The 20,561-nt window shown below is 41.4% G+C and overlaps 3 protein-coding genes and 1 long non-coding RNA gene across 9 annotated transcripts in view; all 4 read left to right on the plus strand.

Annotated features, from left to right (window-relative positions):
- Nucleotides 1-9,403, plus strand: part of PIK3R6 (phosphoinositide-3-kinase regulatory subunit 6) — a 36,040-nt gene extending 26,637 nt beyond the window's left edge. Inside the window, exons 16-22 of the mRNA XM_083725827.1 lie at nucleotides 41-151; nucleotides 287-377; nucleotides 773-843; nucleotides 1,320-1,410; nucleotides 2,966-3,036; nucleotides 5,249-5,361; nucleotides 6,740-9,403. Of these exons, the coding sequence (XP_083581953.1) occupies nucleotides 41-151; nucleotides 287-377; nucleotides 773-843; nucleotides 1,320-1,410; nucleotides 2,966-3,036; nucleotides 5,249-5,361; nucleotides 6,740-6,896 (705 nt within the window). The 3' untranslated portion in view covers nucleotides 6,897-9,403. The remainder of the gene's footprint in view (nucleotides 1-40; nucleotides 152-286; nucleotides 378-772; nucleotides 844-1,319; nucleotides 1,411-2,965; nucleotides 3,037-5,248; nucleotides 5,362-6,739) is intronic.
- Nucleotides 1-20,561, plus strand: part of LOC310838531 — a 77,596-nt gene that overhangs the window by 20,267 nt on the left and 36,768 nt on the right. The gene's annotated exons all lie outside the window — the stretch shown is intronic.
- On the plus strand, nucleotides 10,061-19,814 carry MFSD6L (major facilitator superfamily domain containing 6 like). Of its 6 annotated transcripts, none has more exons than XM_083725835.1 (2): nucleotides 10,061-10,181; nucleotides 14,961-19,814. In XM_083725835.1, exon 2 carries the CDS (start codon nucleotides 14,995-14,997, stop codon nucleotides 16,939-16,941), a length of 1,947 nt encoding a protein of 648 aa, XP_083581961.1. In that variant the 5' UTR covers nucleotides 10,061-10,181; nucleotides 14,961-14,994; the 3' UTR covers nucleotides 16,942-19,814. The 6 variants fall into 6 exon arrangements, with proteins under 6 accessions (XP_083581961.1, XP_083581957.1, XP_083581958.1 ...); XM_083725831.1 differs by lacking the exon at nucleotides 10,061-10,181 and adding an exon at nucleotides 12,641-12,855; XM_083725832.1 differs by lacking the exon at nucleotides 10,061-10,181 and adding an exon at nucleotides 12,843-12,880.
- Nucleotides 12,617-20,561, plus strand: part of LOC310838495 (bMERB domain-containing protein 1-like) — a 36,708-nt gene continuing 28,763 nt past the window's right edge. Inside the window, exon 1 of the mRNA XM_083725988.1 lies at nucleotides 12,617-12,666. The gene's annotated coding sequence lies outside the window, so the exon portion shown is untranslated. The remainder of the gene's footprint in view (nucleotides 12,667-20,561) is intronic.

The following is a 20,561-nucleotide window of genomic DNA, read 5'->3' on the forward strand; positions in this document are numbered from 1 at the left end:
GTTGGTTTGGACTGATGCAGTCGTCTTTGATCCCACACAGCCCTCTTCTCCAAGCAAATCTACAGTCTCTGAGCTGTTCATCCTTGACGTGATTGCGTACTATGTTCGTCTGGGCTTGCAGCCGGTCTTCTTCCAGGTGTATGCAGTGAAGGTCAGTGTCCTCTTCCTGTTCTTTGAGCATTGTGAAATTTACCACCAGGCTGCACAAAAATTAGATTCATGACACTTGTAACAGTTCACCCACTTGGAAGGAACCATGCTTTGAGAGCCTCTTTCTGCCTTTCAGCTTTTCTTCAGTAATGCAGATTTGGAGCCTGTTGAGGACATTTTCTTGATTGAACTGAGTCTAATGCTTGAAGAATTCAACCCTTCCAGAGGTCTGTATCTCATTTCAGGGCTCCCCAGATATCGCAGAACTCCTTTCAGAGCTCCCTGATCTCTCCAGCTGGGGAAGCGTTCGCTGGTCTTCAGCCAGGCTGTGTCTCAAGAAAATAAAAAGTTAAGAAAGGAGGCAGAAGGGTAACGGGTCATTGGGGAAAAACACCAAGTTTTGTGTTCTTCTGTAATGCCATCAGTTGCAGAACTCATTGGCTCTTATTTTTCCTGTCACTTTTATTCACATACTATTCCCACTCCAGCTGTACTTATAGGTCCTTATAAGGGAAAGTATACCCCAATATTCATCCTCTCTCCTCCCCCTGTAAAATTAAATGGGAAGATAGCTGTGTCAGTATCCCAGCTAATTGAAATCTGTGGCTGTTTTGTTTTGCAGACACTCTACCAACAAAAAAGAAACTAACAGTAGAAGTTCCTGGTGCAGATCTTACACTCATGTATAAGAAGGTGAGAACATTTATAAATAGTGGGCAAGAAAGGACAGGTACAGAGTCCTGGCAATCATCATGGCATCCTAGGCAAAATATTTCACCCACATTAATTATAACTGAGGCTATGAATGCTGGCAGAACCTGTAATTTGTTTTCATTGATGGTCCAGAAAATATGGATAAACTTCTAGAGAGACAATTAAGCTGTCATGGCTTTTCTTCCTGCATATTTCATGCCTACCCAGAATGATAGGCTTCTTAGTTGCTGGATGGATGGGGGGGGGGGGGAGTTCTCCACTGTTCTCTGTGCTGATTGCCTGACACATGAAAGGCGTAGAACAATGGTCTGCTACAGTAAAAAGAAAAAAAAGAGCACTGTTGCAAAATATAGAAACAGCAATGGTTATACTGTATGGTTGAAATAATAACCCATTGTTTCCAATAAGGATTGATGCATTTTTTTCACTGGGAAACAATGGTGATTTCTGTCTAGGTTTTGCTGAGTAACCGTGAGAAGGAGGAGACACTTTCACTGCGATCCACAGGCCTGGTTATTAAAGCCATTCCCTCAAATGAGACTGAAGGTAAAGGCATTGTATAGGTGGGGACAGCACACACTGGTTTTCTGGGCTTCCACTTTTCTGGATTCCTAGCTGGATTCCTGGGCGAGAGCTGGAGTTCTGCAGATGACATGCACTCTTGTTCCAAAGTGAAGGAGCAGTCTAAACTTGCTTCATGGTAGGTATACATTCTTTTTGCCAACTTGCTGCTGTCACAAAAAAATGGGGAGAGGTTAAGATGTCCACTTCATTTCTGAAGAGAGTTAATCTAATGTATATTTTAGAAAGCTGTTTGTTCACTATTCATTTGGACTCTTCTTACAATATTGTAACCAAAGTATGCATGATGGATCCTGAGATCAAACAGCAGGTTTTTGTCTATGTTTTGATACAGTTGGATACCATTTTGCACCAAGATGGTGGACTGAAACTTTCAAAACTCTACCGATATTTTGGTTTCTTAGAATTACTTAGCAATGCTAGGGATGAGGCTGCTAATAATCAAATAAGAGAAACAAACAGGACCCACAGAATGCCAGCAAATTGGTTTGGGAGAGACACATTTAAGCAATCACATGGTGCCTGTCCCCCCCCCCCAAAGAACCCAACAGTTGTTTTCTTATGCTAAAAAATGTTCTGTGAAATGAGTGCCTTAAGATGTTTCAGATACCCTATCAGTCAGTGCTCTGCACAACTCCTTCTGCTTCAAATTGATGAAACTTGTTCCCCCCACCCAAGGCTCAGTCCTCAAAATGTAATGTAGGACAGTTAGTGAGGTTTCCAGAATTGTGTGACACCTGCTTCTATGCATGTCTGTTTTGTAGACACCCTGTTCCTGTGAGGGAGCAATCAGCTGCTAAATTACGGTTTTAAAAAAGAAATGATAAATGAATGGTGGGACTTGTGTTGGTTATCATCTGTGATGCTACATGCACCACCCAATAGGTGCCAATGAAACTCATACAACCACCTTCCATGCAGCAGTGGAGGAGCTAAGCTGGGGAACAAATACACACATTTCCCCCAGCAATTTTGAACCTCGGAGAAATGTTTGTATCCCTTCAATGTATCCTTCAAAGTCTTTCTTTAAGAAACACTTGGATCTTCCACAACAGGCATAGGCAAACTTTTGAGACTACAATTCCCATCATCCCTGACCACTGGTCCTGTTAGCTAGGGATGATGGGAGTTGTAGTCCCAAAACATCTGGAGGGCCGAGTTTGCCTATGCCTGTTCCACAAAAACAGAGTATGTTCATTGTAGTTGTATGTTCATTGTGTAGCCCCCCACCCTGCTCCCACAGCCCCCCATGTATCTTAAAAGGTCCTATGAAGGGGGTACAAGGAGGAACTATAAAGTCTGAGTAAACTTCTCCATGCCGTTTCTCAGGGTAGGAGAAACAGTGTTCTGACTGTGTTCTAGAGCTCTCTTCTACTGCTGAATAGAACAATGTTAGTCATGGAGGAAATTTGGGGCAGTGCTAAACATGGCAGGTGATCATGCAAATGCTTCAGTCGAGGCAAAAAGAAGGGGGGAAGTCATGACTGATTCATCCATCTTTCTTCATTGTACTCTGCAGATCTGGTGTGCTTGAATGTGAATACTACTGAAGTTGTAAAAGTATCCAACCTCTCAGGACGATCATATTCTGTAAGTGACACTCTGATTCTTCAGAATAAGGAACCTAGTGGTGCTGCTTAGTATCTGCAGGGGGGAAATGTAGGACTTTCCACCTATTCTACAATACAAAGTAGGAGAGAATCATAAAAAATGTTACCCTCAATGGAACTTTATGAATCCACCTAGTGTATAAGTTAAGTTTGCTCCAAATTTTTTCTGAAGCAAAAATCAGCAACCCTAGACCCATTAATGAATAATTATCATAGTTGAACATAAAAATTACAACCTCCTTTCCTCATTCTTCTGTTGACCATGTCTGCTGAGTCTCCATGGGCTTCTTTATTAACTACATCTTGCTAAAATCTCAAATTCCAACCAAAAAGACCCTGTGTATTTTTTGGGGGGACAGGAACTTTCACACATAGCAGTTCTATGTCACTATGTCAGGTGCCAAAGCCACTCTGATACTTGAATCAGGATCCCTTCAAACTGTTTACTTAGGTTATTGAACCTTGTGCTTTCCCAGTGAGGAATGCAAATCCTGCTTTCCCAGAAAAGAATGTTACCTGAGTCCTTTGGGTTAGAAAGCAATCAGGCTTGCAAGGGCATGTGTGCACTTGGAATGGAAACTGTTAAGCTTCTTTGATGAGTCCCTTAGTAAATTGACTGCCTGATGCTGACCTACATCTCAGATCACAGGATATGTGCAACACAAAGTGGCTTTGCCACAGGACAAACAGCTCAACAAGCATTTCATAATTTCAATTGCATAGTCAGCTTTGGTGTGATGCTGTTGCACAGATATTTTCTTCCTCTTTTCATCATGGCACTATTCTTCCAATATGTAGCTCTTTACAATTTCACATGGCTAAAATTGAAATGACAAAGAAATATCCATTGCCTTTCCAGAAGGTTTGTAATCCAAAATGTTAGATTCTAAATTACATTTATTCCTCAAAGATTAATTTTATGCTGCACCTGTGAAAGAAAGGAAAAAGGGGTTCCATTTCAGGCTTATACATCGCATACACTTGCTTTTCACTTCAGATTTCTCCCCCATTTCACCATCAATAATTCCTACTGAGCTGAAGATTTTTGAATAAAACAAACTTATATGCACAGTTGGAACAGCATTTCCATTGCAATTAGTATCAGTATCTGAAGTGAGAAATGAATTATCAATGATTTCTCCATTGCATAATTTATCAAATAGGCTGATTACACCAGCAGTGAATATTTAAGTTTCCACTCTTGTCAATGTCAGAACCAAACCACTATCTTGTAACCACTCACTTTGCAGGTTTCTAAATGTTTATTGGCAATACATAATTATCTTTTTCATTGGTGAACCTAAGAGCAACAGTAAAATGCCCAACAGTCATGATTATAAACAGATTTTACCAAAATAATCTGTCACAGTACAGAGCTTGTGTAGCGAATTGCTTTGTGGAACCTGACACGGAAAATAAATGGCATTGCATTTTGGTTTGTTGAATGTGGTAATTAATGTTTTGTAAAAAATAATGCTTCGCTAAACTTGTAGAAGGACTGATATCAGTAATGCAACTTCAGAAGACTTCAGAAGACTTATGGGTTGTATCTAACAAAGTTGTCCTGTTGTGCAAGGACCTGTGCAATAGAACTTCCTCTCCCTGTGCCTCCTGCCCAAAAATCTGCTCTGGAATGTTGGGGTGACCTACAGAACAGATCTGGGTGGGGTGCAGGGGGCTCTAGGAGAGAAAAGGGAAAGTAAGACCCACTGTGCAGCCAGAGGTCCTTGCACTAATGGGATGACTTCATTGGATACAACTGCATGTTTTTTCCACCAAGTAGCAAATAGGAGCTTTGAGAGAGTGGTGGGAAAGAGCACAGGGATAAAGGTTAACCCATCCTTCCCTAGTGCCACGGCCCCACTCCAGTCTGTTCCCCTTGAGGCTGACATTGCTATTAAAGGCAGGAAATCCTATTCACAGATCTTCTGAATCATGTCTGGATGTGCCCTGAGAGACAGCTTTCTAGAGCAGGATTTGTTCTGTGCTTACCCACCCTTTGCACAATTCTATTGCCAGTTTTTGTTTTCTGTTGCTAAGGTAGAAACTTGAGATTCATGCCACAGAAAACAAAAAACTTGTTAATCCAGTAACACCATGTATTACATCACTTGTTTGCATTTGGCCTTAACTAAAAAAAAAAAAAACCCACCCACTGCTAAGCAGAGCATTTTGTTGCATTTTTGTTCCAGTTAGTGACAAACACTATTCGAACACGCAACATCAAAATCAGAAGCACAGAACAAAGGACCTTCACTGTGTGCCTAGACAAGGACTCTAGGAGACTCTACAAGAATGTGACCAGGTAGGGCTCTCCAATAAACTGTATATTATTAACTTTTCACCCAGGTGTCCCTTCCCCATTCCTCAAAGTCAGTTATTGAAGATGGTGTGGGTGCTACTGATAAACGCTGTCAACTCAAGAACTGCCTCCAGGGAAACTGAAGCAGTGGAGGACTTTGGTCTTTCAGATTTCAGCAGTTTTATACTGCTTTATTTGTCATGGTCTGACATTGGGATATGCAACTTAAATCACTCTGAGGGCCACATGTATCTTGTTACTAACCCATGGTGGCTAGATGTAACCTACTAGGTGACAAATCAAAGCTTTAGTCCTTTGCGGTATTTTAAAACTCTGTTGGTTTTTGGGCATACATCACTGTAAAATTTAGATGTCTGGGGCAGATATTTTATCTCAGTAGTGGGGAAACTTTGGGGACCAGAGGATCAGAGCTTTATTTCCTTGCACCCCATGCATCAACTTTGACAGGTGAACAGGGCCACCCACCTGCCGATGGTCTGATGCCATGATGACATTAGGTGCCTGATAGATGGGCATGGTGATAGTCTTGCTCACTGTCAAAGTTGTCTGGAGGGTGGTGGTCTCCTTCCTCAGCATGTTCCCTAGAGGGAAAGTAGCACCCAGCAGGATTGAACTTCCCACTCACCAGCTGATGAGTGCAGGGAAAGCACTGGTGTAGCAGCAGTCAGCAGAATTGAACCCCACCGCTCACCCATCAACTGACATCACCTAGTGATGTCAGCTGTCTAACAAGTGAGTGAGATTTGGAGAAAATGGCCTCATGGGCCAGAAGTCCCCTCACCCTTTTCTCTCTGGACTGCAGGATTCAGCACTAAAGAGTTCTTGTTTTAACACACACCACACTCCTTGTCGCAGCCTAAATTTGCCATACAAAGCTATTATAGCATTTTTAGCCACCTTAAAGGTACTGGGTGATATTCAACTAACATATTCCATTAGAGCAAGGATTGACACTTGTGTAATTGAATGACCCCACCGCCACCTCCTGTGTGTGCCCTGCAGGTTGGGGGTGCCCCTAGAATAGATTTAGGGGGTGTGCAGGAAGGTGGGAGTTCCATTGTGCAAGCAGAAATCATTATGCTGATGGGATGTGTTAGCTGCACACCACCCATGCTATTCTTCTCAGACTAATCAGCCTCAGTAATTGTCAGCTGATAATGTCAATTATTGGTGTGCGTTCAAAATACATATGCAAAGGGTTTGCAAATTATATGCACCTCATTGCCTGAGGTTCAAATACTCACAAACAGGTTTTCCAGATAAAAGAACTTCATATCAGAATTGGGTGAACACCAGATCAGATTCTGACCAATAGCTTGTGTATTTAGCTAATGGAACAACATCTTTTGTTTTCTTGCAGTATTGAAGTTTTCCCATGCCTAGAACCCAGCTACTGCTTACAAAAGACAAGAACCAGACGGTCTAGCCTTGAGGAAGAGGAAGATGTGGGACTGGCCAAATACTTACCTAAATCTTTATTGCTACCCATCAACACTTTTGCAGGCATTGTTCAGTGAAAAAGCTGGTAGCCATAGCTATTTCATCTTTTACTGCGTCTGATTAGGGAATATCTAGTGATTGTGTTCCCACGGTGAAGCAGTCTGTGGAAGAAAGGAAAAAGCAAGGCGAACAACAAGGAGAACAAGCAAGGAGACCAGAACAACAGCTCAGTTCTGCAGCAGGAGATGAATCCCAGCCCAGTACAAAGAAGTTGTGTCCTTCTATAATAGTCACAGATAAAACTGTGGCAGGGGGCATGTACAAAACAAAACAGAGTATGAGAGTTTCAGACTTCAGTGCCATGCTTTCCTTATATTCATCTTCCATTGGGCAAGGAGAGAATAGTTTTGTTTCACCAGGACACAACAAATGAAATGGTGGTAATTAATGCTAAATATACTTTCCTTTGAACCCTAGTTGTGATCACAGCTCTGCTTAGTCAGGTGTTCCTGGACTGTGGTATAGATATGGTTATTCTGTAGAACTACCACAGACAGGTAAGAAACTGTTCTGAATTTAGGGATTTGGATTTAATGAAACATCATGCAATTTTCGTTGCTGTTGTTAGCAGAATCTTGGGATAAAGGGTGTACATGCTACCCATCAAAGGAATTGGGGGGGATAGTAGTGACTATTGAGACATTTGAACAGGCACATATGTGGTGGTGACTGTGTGGAATAGCACACAATATGTACCATAGGCAGGGCAAAATGTTATGCAGACAGAGGTCAAGCGTTTTCCCATGAGAACTGGGCTCCTGCTATCTTGCAGAGTGCTTTAGCCATGAAGTGAAGCATAGGCAATAAACCTCCAGCACTGGTGGCATGAAGGAAGGACTTTGTGGTGGTGCTGTACAGGTGCACAAGAAGGTTAGTGGGCCTTGCTGTGGCAGAGTCAGGTCAACGCTGTTTCCTGCCTTCAGTATTTTTATTTATTTATTAATTAAAATATTTATATTTTGTCATTTGGTCCCTCCCCAGTTCACAATAAAATTGCAGCTAAATACAATATAAATAGTAAAATGGAAATGGAGACCTAAAAGCCAGGTGTTAAAACATGCAAAAGAAGGGGGCACAAATTGATAAACTTGCTGTACTCCAAGGTGTCATGAAACTTAGCTTGCTGCTACAGTTTACTCTTTTACATCATGCTCTTCTAGATCTTACACAGCAAGGCATTTGGACTTTTCAGCAAGGGTGTTGCTAGGTTCTTTAAAAGTGTGGGGCAGAGGTCCATAGAAACAAATTTGCATAGCAGATTTATATGTATAAGCACAGATTTATGATATAAATATCACAGAAGGCAAGCCAATTCATTTCCCTTCCAAATCATCCAGATAAATTATTCAGTTAATTTGCACCCCACCCCCCAGATCACCCCAAATTAGCTCCTCTTCCATTCATTTACCCCCAAATTAATCTCTCAACAGAACTTGTAGAAATCATGTCAAATCTGCTTCACTTACCCTCATTTATTACTCCTATGCCCTGGGCAAGATTAAGAGGTCCTAAACCTCTATTCAAAATAAAAGCTAAACGGTAAAATAAAATTTTATTTTCTGAAATGACACAAAGCATGTCATGTGCAGCACAAGACAGGACCGTTGCATTGTTTTGATTTACATTATTAGGACGCCCCCTAGTGTAGGTGGGGATAAGTAATAAAAAGAACACACAGTGTACCATTTTGCTTGAATTCATTACCCACCCAGAAACTCAGAGCACATAGGACTATGCTCTGTGAGTTCACCTCTAGCAGCACCCCTGATTCTCGACCTAAACAACAGTATGTTTCTACTTCAGTTGCTTCATGTATGAATGTAAGACTTTTAAAGTACCGTATTTTTTGCTCTATAAGACTCACTTTTTCCCTCCTAAAAAGTAAGGGGAAATGTGTGTGCGTCTTATGGAGCGAATGCAGGCTGCGCAGCTATCCCAGAAGCCAGAACAGCAAGAGGGACTGCTGCTTTCACTGCACAGCGATCCCTCTTGCTGTTGTGGCTTCTGAGATTCAGAATATATTTTTTTCTTGTTTTCCTCCTCCAAAAACTCGGTGCGTCTTGTGGTCTGGTGCGTCTTATAGAGCGAAAAATATGGTAATTGATAAACGATGCCATAAGGTTTATTGCAAGGGGAGAAGGCACTAAGAGTAGATAGAATGTGGAACGAAGGATAAATTTCCTAGAGGGAAAAATAATAAAAATGTAGGTCAAATAGCAGCTGATAGAACCACATGTAGCAGTGAGTTGTTAAGGACAGTGACTTTAAAAAAGCAAGAAAAGATTTCAAAATGTTTGCAGTCTTAAGCATTTTTTTGATTGGTTCTCTTAAGTATGGTGCTGTGGCTACATGTTTACAAACCAGAAGGTTATATGATAGATTGCTTTGAATTTTGTAATGGAGATATCTGTATTAACTAAGAATGTATATTATGTAAATTAATTATAAATTATTTGTACAGATGTAATACACTTTGTATATTCAAAAGTAGAATCCTTTAATTTCATTAAATAACTTCCAATGATGTTTGATGTCATGTATTCATTTGACAGTTGGCAGCAGAAGTAAGATATCCTGTATCTTAGGTTAGTTATATCAACATGATTTTTGTGTCCCCTGTTCAATTGCACATTCTGATTCCATTGCAAGACTGTATGGTGTGGAGAACCTTTGGTCAGTGGCCAGGTATGATGGGAGTTTTAGTTCAACAACATCTGGAGACCCAAAGGTCCCACAGATGCTGTTTTCTACAGTGGCACTTCATTTGTGTGATAAGCTGTACAATATGCACCTCTATATTGTAAGTGCAACACAGTGGATATATGTGTGTTTGTAACTGCAGTTTTAACAGGTATTGCAACCTCAGTTCCAATAAATCATCTAATGTTAGGAAAACCCATTGTTTCCAGTAGAAAGTTGGACAGGGATGTTGTAGTTCTGGAGATGATATTCCAAAAAAAAAAAGGGGGGGGGACACCCCAAACCAAGTGGGACATTATATATGATTGCTTCTGGAGTATAAAAGAATGATTTCAATTGAAAGCTTTTAAGCATTCAGTCATAGCAACACTGCAAAGGTACAAAGGGGTTGGGTGGTTTCTTTATATCTTTTAATGATGCTTTATGCTCAACCCAAAGTCTTCTGTAATCCTGATACAGTGTTCCACTTTCCTTCTTACCTATTGGCAGGCTACAACAATATGGCTTTGCAAACAGTAACACCTGAAGAGCTAAAAAGTTCTGTGTCTGGTTGGATCTGAACTGCTTTCAGCTCCCACATCAATTAAATTTGAAATACATCTGTGAGTATCTGATGCAACGCTGCTGAAGCAGGGGAAATATATATTTAGTCAAAGAGCATCAAAACTGAATAGAAGGTTTATCTTTTAAGATTATCCCATTGTATTCCTTGTAGCTTTACACCCCAGTCCTAACAATAGTTATTCAAAAGTCAGCATTAGTTTTAATGGAGTTATTGCCTCCAAGTAAATACGCTTTTAATGGAGTTATTGCCTCCAAGTAAATATGCTTGTAGATGGGAAGCAGGTGGCGCTGTGGGTAAAAGCCTCAGCGCCTAGGGCTTGTCGATCGAAAGGTCGGCGGTTCGAATCCCCGCGGCGGGGTGCGCTCCTGTTGTTCGGTCCCAGCGCCTGCCAACCTAGCAGTTTGAAAGCACCCCCGGGTGCAAGTAGATAAATAGGGACTGCTTACCAGCGGGAAGGTAAACGGCGTTTCCGTGTGAGGCTCTGCCTCGCCAGAGCAGCGATGTCACACTGGCCACGTGACCCGAAAGTGTCTCCGGACAGCGCTGGCCCCCGGCCTCTTGAGTGAGATGGGCGCACAACCCTAGAGTCTGTCAAGACTGGCCCGTATGGGCAGGGGTACCTTTACCTTTACCTTAAATATGCTTGTGACTGTAGTGTAATTCCACATAAGTGAGATATTAAAATAATCTAGGTACATTGAAACTTTATACTATTCCTTTATTTTTACCTACTGTTCCAGAGAAGTCCATTTGTGTATCACTTTACTTTCATGTGTTTCACCAAGGACTACTTAAATACCAAGTAGATTGAACTGGAAACCAAATAAAACCTAGTTAAAGACAAACCACCTGTACAATTCTTTACCAGTAAATAATTAATTCGTCTTTGAAAAAGAATACCTCTCATTACAGGGAAGCCAACTTGTAGAGAGCAGAACCAGAGACTCTGAAAATACATTTTAAATGACTCATATATGAGAGAAAATTCAGTTGTCTTGGTGGTTTTCATCAGCATAATGACAGCAAATAACATGGTAGTAAGTATCAGTGTCAATGGACCTCAACTTGGGGATCCAGCAGGTAGGCGGAGACCTCCAGGTATCCCACCTGAGGGAAGGCAAAGCCAAGCCTATGCTGTTGGAGCCGCTCCAGATCTAGGGGCTGCACGCGTCCACGCAAAGGGCGCCCCCCGTTTTAAGCGGGAAGCGGTCATTCCTGGAAAAGTCTTCCATTGCAAAGGAGTTGGCATAGATTTCTTTAGCAAAGCTAAGAAGAGTCATATACCCTAATTATGCAGTGTAAGTAATATATCCACATGGTATTTATAGGATTTTTTTTTTTAAAACAAATGGCCAGTTGTAGTAACAGGTACGAAAAACAAATGCTACTTGTGATTAGTTTGTGGATAAATCCCCAAGTTATTTGGGATCTAGGAACTTTTATCCTGGGATTACAAGAGCCATTTTGATAGAAAGGCCTATGTTCCCTTAGTAGCTGATCCTAAATCTGGCTTTAATAGATTTGTCCCAAGCACCACCATTTGCTGCAGTTATATCAATGAAGCAAGAGGCAAAACCACAAAAAGACTTAAGCCCCTTGAATTCATGGTGAGCTGAAGAGAAAGAAAACAATCAGGATTAAACACAGCTTCTTTTTGCATCCCATCAAAACTATCTGAAATGCCGTTTCACCCACTATTCTCTGGCCCGTAGGAATATGGGTTCCAGTGATGCAGATCCTACATTTGGGTGCCCCCATCTTTTGAAAGAGGGTGAAGAGACTGTCTTTTCTGCGAGAAGACTTTTTATTTTTCTCAATGTTTTTAAACCCCGTGACCTTCCCCACTGTAATTTTCCCTGCCTCCGTCGTTTTATGTACTGTTCATTTTAATTGGGTTAATTATTTGATTAATTCTAGTGTGGGGTTGTTGCTTTTTGGCATTTTAATTTTAGCTCCTTGGGGAACATGGTGTGCTGAAGGGTGGGGTGGGGGGATATAAATAACATGAAACAGAGTATCGGAATAAGGGACAAAACATGAGAAGAAAAACCTATTCTAACAGGTATGGCTAGAAGTAGAAACCGAGGAGTGGGAGAGTCCAGAGGGACTGCCCCAAGGGTCCTTTTATATATCTAATTATATATCTATAATATATATGTGTGTGTGTGTGTAAAATTATATATAAATATATATAATGTCCTATTATATATCCAATTACTTGGGAGTAAGTCCCACTGAAGTGAATGGGGCTCACTTCTCAGAAGACATATGATGGACCGGCACCACAACGCCAGAACAGCTTGGAAATGTCAATTTGCGAACCGCACAGGATAAGAATTCACCCTCATCATCATCATCTCCAAGGCCACCCGCCGTTTCCTAGCAACCGCTTGCCCCGCCCCCCTGAGGCGCCCCCGCCGAGCCCACTTTCGCCCTCGAGGAGGAGGAGGAGCTCGAGAGCAGCGAGCGAGCGAAGCCGGGAGGGGCTCCTCGGGAGTTCTCCGAAGGGCCAAGGCCAGCAGGTGAAAGAGGGGCGGGGCTTGAGCAGCTCACTCGCGCTCTCTCTCGCGGCGGACAGGTGCGCCGCGGCGCATGCGCCGCCAGAGTGCTTTCCCGCTGACAGCAGGCCGAGGCCGCTGTCCTCGTGGAACAACGGAAGAAGCGGCGTCTCGCCTTCCCCCGCCCCCGCGCCCCCCGCGCCCTCCTCTCAGGTATGGGAGGCTCCGCGCGCGCATTGTAAGAGGCAGTTCGGCACGAGAGGGGCAGGCGCTGGCGGCGGTTGCCATGGCAACCCGCGCGAGGTGCGGGGGGAGAGGGGTGGGAGGCTGGGGGAGTTCCCCAGGCCCCACTTGCTATGGGGAGGAGTGGGCGGGGTGTCTGCCTGGGTTGGCAGGGGGCAGCTTGCGCCCCACTGAACCGGGGGGGGGGGGGAATGAGTGGCTACGGGGGGCCAAGAGGAGCGTTACCCACAGGGACTGACAGGGGCTTGTTTTTAAGTAGTCGCCCGTGTGGGTGGCAGGTGAGGGGATGGCGGGCCGCCACCTCAGGAACTGTTCCGACGTTCTCGGTGTGGAAAAGCGAGGGAGGGATCCAGGGCCTTGCTGGCAGGCAGCCATGCTTTTGCGGGCAAACATGTACCGCTTCCATCGCTTTTAATGGACAGTCGAGTAACAACAGGTCGCTGAAAACTAATGGTCAGCAGCAGAGCATGTTTTTTGCCTGTTTATTTTACACAGCCGCTTCAGTTGGCAGAGCAGTCGTGCCAAGGAAAATGACACACAGTGCATCGTGCTTCTACAAAACACCTTCGCGTTTCTCTTTAAAGGCTAAAAATCCTGGATTTCATTCTGCTCTGTTGCATGGCAGTGCTGCTGGTCTTTGACATTTTCCCATAGACCTGAAGTACAAAGCGAAAATGATGCCACCCCACCTGGACTCATTCTGAAATAACAGAGACTAGTAGCAATCTGGTAGCAACCCAAAGCAAATGTTTCCTGTTCCTTGAAATACTACACCACACACACCCTTACATAGAGACCTATTTTATGTGTCTGGCATTCAGTCAGTTCCTTTTGCTAACTATAACAACTTGGTGCTGTTCACTGCCCACTAAATCTGGGAATCCTCACAAAATTCACTGTAGTAGACTATCAGTGATTTTATGAAGATGAGCTTCAGCAATGCCCTGCTATATACTTTGAGAACTCTCTGGTCGTTTTATTTCATAATGCACACATTTTCTCACTTGTTGAACTTTATTCAAGGAAACACAGCTATTGTAATGATATAGCATTTTCCCAGCCCTCGACCTGCAAAATTTTGTCTCTAGGAAAAGTATGATTCATCCCTTATTTGCATATTCATTTTTATGGGATAGAACAGGAAGTTTGTTGCACAAGTCATAGTACCGAAGACATCACTCTCACTCCATTGTGTTTGATTTAAAATCTGCTTTATGGTAGGCTTGCTAGACCTTTTGTGAATTTTAAAAAGGTTTGGGCTGCAATTTTGCATGTGAGTTGTTTAAATCCCATTGGATTTTTCTTTTTTTAAAAAGTTAATAAATTACAAGACCCTTTTAAAAGTCCTTTCATTATGCAGGAAAGGAGTGTCATGCAACTGGCACTGGATAGGGCTTAGTATGAAGGTAGAGCTTTTAAAAATGCTTTTCATAGTAATCTGTAAAGGCTCTATCAGCACACACATAAACATCCCAAGGTTTGATCTGAATACACATGAGGCTACCAGTTTGCTGAAGCTAAGCAGGTTTTGGTCTGGCCAGTGCCTGTATAGCTGGTTGCCTGGGAACCAAATGCCTTGGGTGCCATGATAGAAGAAAAGTGGAATATCAGTGTAAGAAATTATTCAAAAATAAGAAGGAAAAAACTTTACTCAGAAACGAATCCCACTGAGTTAAATGGGTAAACATAGTAAACATGCATAAGATTGCAATCTAATATCTGTTCTGGCGAGTAAAGAAGGATTTGTACAAGTCAGGTTGAATTTGCTTTTTTCATGAACTCCTAAAAAGCTGCATCTGATATGGAATGTTTCTATGGCTGAAACAGAGCACAGTAACTATTGTTGTAGGATTTGTTTGTTTGTTTGAAATTTGTAACTGCACTTCTGATTTTATTACCAATACAACTTTTTGCAGTGCTAGAAAAATAATTTTTTGTTTTCATTTTCTTACAATGTTCTCATGCTGACAACAAGACTTCAAGGTGGCTGACAATAAGTGAAAATGTTCCTTGTTGGCATTTCTAATTTGTTATTCGATACTGACAAGTCTTTCTTTTTCTTTTTTAATTTGCAGGACAAAATTGGGAGCTAAGCCTGCACCTGAAGCCATGAATACAAACAACCAGTGGGATGTGAACAAAGCACTAACTCTTGCTAGCCTCTTCCATTTTCTTTATGGTGCAGGAAATGCCTGTGCAATTCCGTTTTTAACTCTGTACTTTCGGCAGCTTGGACTGACTGCACCATTAGTAGGGATTATAATAGGATTAAAACACTTAGTCACTTCTCTTTGGGCTCCACTGTGCTCCTATTTAGCAAAAACTCACAATAAGAGAAAAGTTCTCATCAGCGGATCACTACTGTGCTCAGTTGGAGCAAGTTTGCTTCTTACTCTTGTCCCACCACCGAGCAAGGACATTGTCTATAGGTATTGTAATGTGAGCCAGCATCCAAATAAATTACTGACAGCAAACCAGGTGTCTGATGTAAATGTGAACAGTCCAAGTGCAATGAATGTTAACCCTGCCTCTGATGACAAAACACTCTCTACTGAATCATTTGGAATAATCTCTAAGGACTTGATTACTACTGGAAAGCCAATAGTAACAAATGCACCATTCAAAATTTATTCCACTATTAATATCCCTTCTGTGATCAACAGTGGTGTCAACGATGGTGATACAAGTACCCAGCAATTCACTGATGTTCCGTATGGTGTGATATCTGGTACTTCTGGGAAAGAAGTTTCCCCAGGAGAACAAACGTTGGAGACACTGACTGTAAACAGACCTGTGAAGGCAACTAGTATCCCACCTGCTGATATGAATATTGAAGAAAGATTTGTGGAAAATGACTCTTCAGAAAGAAATGATAACTTCTCATTTTACACAGCCCCTGTACCTCTTAAAAAGACACAATATGTATTCAAAAACTTGTCAGGTCGCTGGGAAAGAGCACAGGATATGAGCTCTTGGTTACTACAAGGAACTGACTTCTTGGACAGTGAGCACCAGGCCTTTCTTATGGTGCTAGGTGCTGTTGTTCTTTGGGAGCTCCTGGCTGCACCTCTTGGATGGATGGTTGAGGACAGCCTCTATGAGTACCTTGATTTTGTTGATGCAGCAGACAAATATGGAAATCTTTGGATTTGGAGTTACTTAGGAGCATCTATGGGTGTCTGTGGTGTAGCAATATTTGTGGATCAGCTGAGTTGCTTCTTGAGCACGAATATCCCACGTTTTGCAGTGCATTTTTATGGCTATGCCATGTTGCTAACTTTAACGTTGGCTGTCAGTGTCTTCTTTCCCATTCATGTGTCCAAAAAAAGTGAACATGTAAACAAAACAGTCAAAGCTTTAAACCTGATTGGGAGCGACGGCAGAACCATCCTGTGTGCAGTAACTGTCTTCCTCACGGGTGCCATTGGGTCAACTGTGCAGAATTTTCTTTTCTGGCAAATGCAAGACCAAGGCAGCAGTGAATTATACATGGGTCTCTCAGTGGCCATTGGACTGATTGCCGAAATCCTGCTCTACATCTTCAAAAGCAAGTTACTAAGGACTCTCTCAGCTGGTGGCACAGTTGCCTTGAGTTTAAGCTGCCTTGCAGCACAGCTGCTCTACTATTCCTTCCTATGGAACGCCTGGTCTGTGCTGCCAATCCAGATCTTCTGTGCCTTCAGCAATGGTGCCTTGTGGTGGGCTGTGAACATGCTGGCAGATGACATTTCCACTCCTGGCACAGAAAGGTCTCTCCACCTTGTCCTACAGGGCCTCTCTTGTGGCTGTGGAGCCAGTCTGGGAAGTTTTGCAGGAGGGTTTGTTGTGAACAGCTTTGGCCTAGCAGTGCTCTATCGGGCATGTTCCATTACTTTAATACTGTGGTTAATCTTGTTCTTGATTGTCCAATCCAAGTTGCCACGTCAAAAAAGAATTAATTACTCCCGACTCCTAGCTGCAGATTCTAGTGATATGAGTGACTCTGATGATGATGATAAGGAAAGGGACTGGCTGGTGAAAGCTATGAAAGACGAGAACTTCACTAGGAATTGGTAAAATTCTTGCATTTCAACGGTCTGTCAGGCAAAGAACAGACTTCGGAAGAATAGGGTGATGCTATTAGAAATGATGCACATGGAATCTGTAAGAAGCCATTCTACTAGCAGTGGGATTTTATGATGTACATATTTATAAAGAAAGCAATTATAAAGATTTTATAAAGATTTTATTTTCCTAAGATTAATTTATTGCAAAACTTGTAGCATTTTATTTGCTTTTCTAAGATTTAAGTTTTCATGATCCAAGGAAATGGGACTTTTAGTTTCTGCTGAAATTAATAGTTTTTCAGCTTCAATAGTGACAAAAATTGGTTATCTTTAGAGACCCAGCTGGCCATATAGGAGGTTGTAATTCATAGCAATTTAATCTTTTTTTCACTACTAGTTAATTCCTAGTAGATAACATGCTGTCTCTTCTTTCAATTTTGTCATCAATTGGGCACAAACTGCTGTAGAAACAAATGTGCTGATTCTTTATTTATATGGATCCAACATCTTTTTGGAAACTAGCACTTGAAATAAGTGGGCCTCAATACTGGAATAAAATTGTCTAGTGGTTATGTAGATTTTATTGCTGGCAAAGTATGCGGCTTCCTTTGGTCAGTATTATTCTGAAAGAATATATTCTTTCAGAATATCTCTCATCTCCTGACTGGGAACTTCCATACAGTAAAAACATTTCTTTTTAAACATCTCACATCTGTAATGTGAATATAAAATCTACATTGGTTAGAATGCACATGCAGTTCACAAATCTCTTGTCTACTTTCTATCCTGTATTAATAGCATATGTGGAAATACTGAGTTGTACAAGTTAACTCCAGGCCCCTTAACATGAGACCCAATGGATGAGGAAGCAAAGTTTCTAGGATGTAAGGCTTTGCCTCTCTTAGGTGATGGATATTAAGAATCATATTTTAGTACTCATAGGGCTTTGCTTAAACACTGTGAGAGGAATTCAGTGTCAAGCTCTTATAATTGTTCCATCAGCATAAGCATTTCTGCTTGGCAGATGGAACAATCCTCCCTCTCCTAAGTCCTCCCCAGAGCCAATGAGTGGCAGACACAGAGGGAGAAGAGGGAGGGAAATAGCCATTGTGCTAGCAGGACTCATTGCGTTGGCTCATTCTAGCGCAACAGTTTAGTTGAATCCAGCCCTCAGCCATAATCTAGTTTGACTGTTTCAGTTTACTTAGGCAAGGGAACAAGTTAACCAATGCAGAGGGCTACAAATCCCACATGTTTGCCTGAGAGAATATACACTTTCAGCTTTATACGTGTGTGTTGGAGAAGAGCTATATCTTTATTTCATAGGGGAATCATGATTCAAAAGGATGTTAGAAGCATCATGGGAAGTTGGAAGGTGGCCTTTCAAATGCACACTACAGAGATATCCACCTTTTAATTTAAATTGTCACACATTTCAAGCTATTGGAAAAATTCCTTTCATTTCTCCAGTGCAAACTGTGCTGCTGCTAACAAGTTGCCTTTGATGGGAGGAAGCTTGAATAGGATGTTTTACTGTTCTGCAGTAGCTTGTCCTCATGCTACAGCCTTGATCCAAATCATCTTTCTATAGGTGGTAATAGCCATGGAGAGGGCAATGTACAGGCAAAGGTTTTATGCCCAAATTTCCCCCTTCCACAGCTAATAGCAACTTCATGAAGCAGGAACATTAAACTGGTGAATCACCACACGAGCAAAGGGTGTCCCTTGCCCAGCTACCTTTTGAAAAGAAAAAAGATGTTGGGAGTTCAAGTCATGAAACTCCCATAGTCTAAATTGTCTGAATTTATCAAGTTGCTTTTCATGTGTTTTGCATGAATGCTAGGCATGTTGCTCTGAATGTTGTTGCCCTTTGGCTAAGAAAATAGTATTGACCACACCCCATGTTTACATATTGGTAGTTATGGGTATGGAAAAGTGTGTGGTGTTGTAAGTAAATACCAACTTGTATCAAGAATTAACAATATAAACTGTCCTTACAGAGAACTTTATTTAATAAGTTTTTGATGTAGTAGTAATTTTCCCTAGCAGGTTTTCACTTCAGCAGAGGCTGATAGGCAGAACAGTATTATGAAAATATGGTGCTTTGAGAAGCAAGTTTTACCATTCATCAGTAAGAAGATTTGTTGCTCATTCTAGATTGCATATTTAACAGCTCGCTCTGGTGCAAATCTGTTTTTGTGACCCAGTGTCTTCTGGTAAAATTGCTCAGTGAAATGATTTGTCCTAGTGCCACAATCCCAAGCCAGTGCAAACAAGGACATGGTTTGAGGTGAAAGCCCTGGTTGCTCTCTGTTTGCGAAAAGTTTTGCCATTCTCAGCTGTGTCCCAGAATGCTGCTGGTTTGCTTTGTCCATAGAACTCAGTGGAAGCCATTGAAAACGAAATCTGTCCCTCTCCATATAGACCAATCCTTCATTGGCATAACTCTAGCCCAGGTTCTCTTTCTCGGGTTGATAAAAATAGAACCCAGTAGCTTGGTTGTAAGTACCGTATATGATGACATTTGGCATTACTTTGGGAGTGGGGTTAATATACATGAGGATATTTATGTATATATATTGTACAAATTTTACAAATTGATTAATATTCAAGAAGTTAATGAATAAGATAAGCAAAAATAACCATACCTATATCTAATGAGCTGAATGTTTTTTCATAAAATTGTCAAATAGATGTTCTCATAAAATACTATAATTATTCAAATTTTCATAAATATATTCCATAAGAAAATATTGTTATATTAATACTGCAGCTACTAAAGGATTACAAAGAGATCCTATAAATGCAAATCTGACTGGGTCTTATATTATAAAAAGCCATGTTTTCTGTATTTCCCCAAATAAAAAGCTTTGATTGATTTCATCTCATACTTCGTTATTCCAGTAAAGGACAGACTGACACAATTTTTCAATAAACATGTAATCATGTTGTCTGCTTTCCTTCCCACTGATTATATTTGTCAGTTTCCCCACATAAGCTGTGTGTGAAGATATTTTATGGGAATATGACATCTGCACACAGTGTTCTTTAATGTGCATGAGTTTGATCCTGAATTGTTACATGCAGCTGTAGAAATAATTTCAAAATCCATTTTTAGATGTCAGTGTTATGTTAGCAAGTGATGACTGGCAGTATTAATGTTAATTACATAGCTTTAGTAATGAGTAGCATTAAAGACTAACTTTTAAGCATCTCAGTGCATTAATGCGCTTAAGTAACAAAAATCCTAGAGAATGATCCAGTCGCAACTGAGCATTTTAAGACCTATTGAATTCCTTTTTAAAGATGATGATGTAATCATATGCACATTTTCCTGCAAGTAAGCCTCACCGAACTCAGTGGGACATCTTGAGCACACATGCATAAATAGAAGAATTGCACTGCACAGCACATGTTTAACTCTTCTGTGAAGCCAGCAGGACATAAAAAGCTAAAGTTTGGCTAGGTTGTGCCGCTAGCTTTGAGGGAAAGCAGAATTTTACCACATGATAAGAGCAACAAACATTCTGACCTAACCCAGCCATAAAGTTTAACATGCTGTGGGGTGCTTTACTATTCCATCTTGTTGATGATAGCACAGGCATTAGCCAGTCAGCAGTCAAACCATAA

This window comes from Podarcis gaigeae (assembly GCF_964106915.1).
Source record: "Podarcis gaigeae genome assembly, chromosome: 2".
Lineage (NCBI taxonomy): Eukaryota > Metazoa > Chordata > Lepidosauria > Squamata > Lacertidae > Podarcis > Podarcis gaigeae.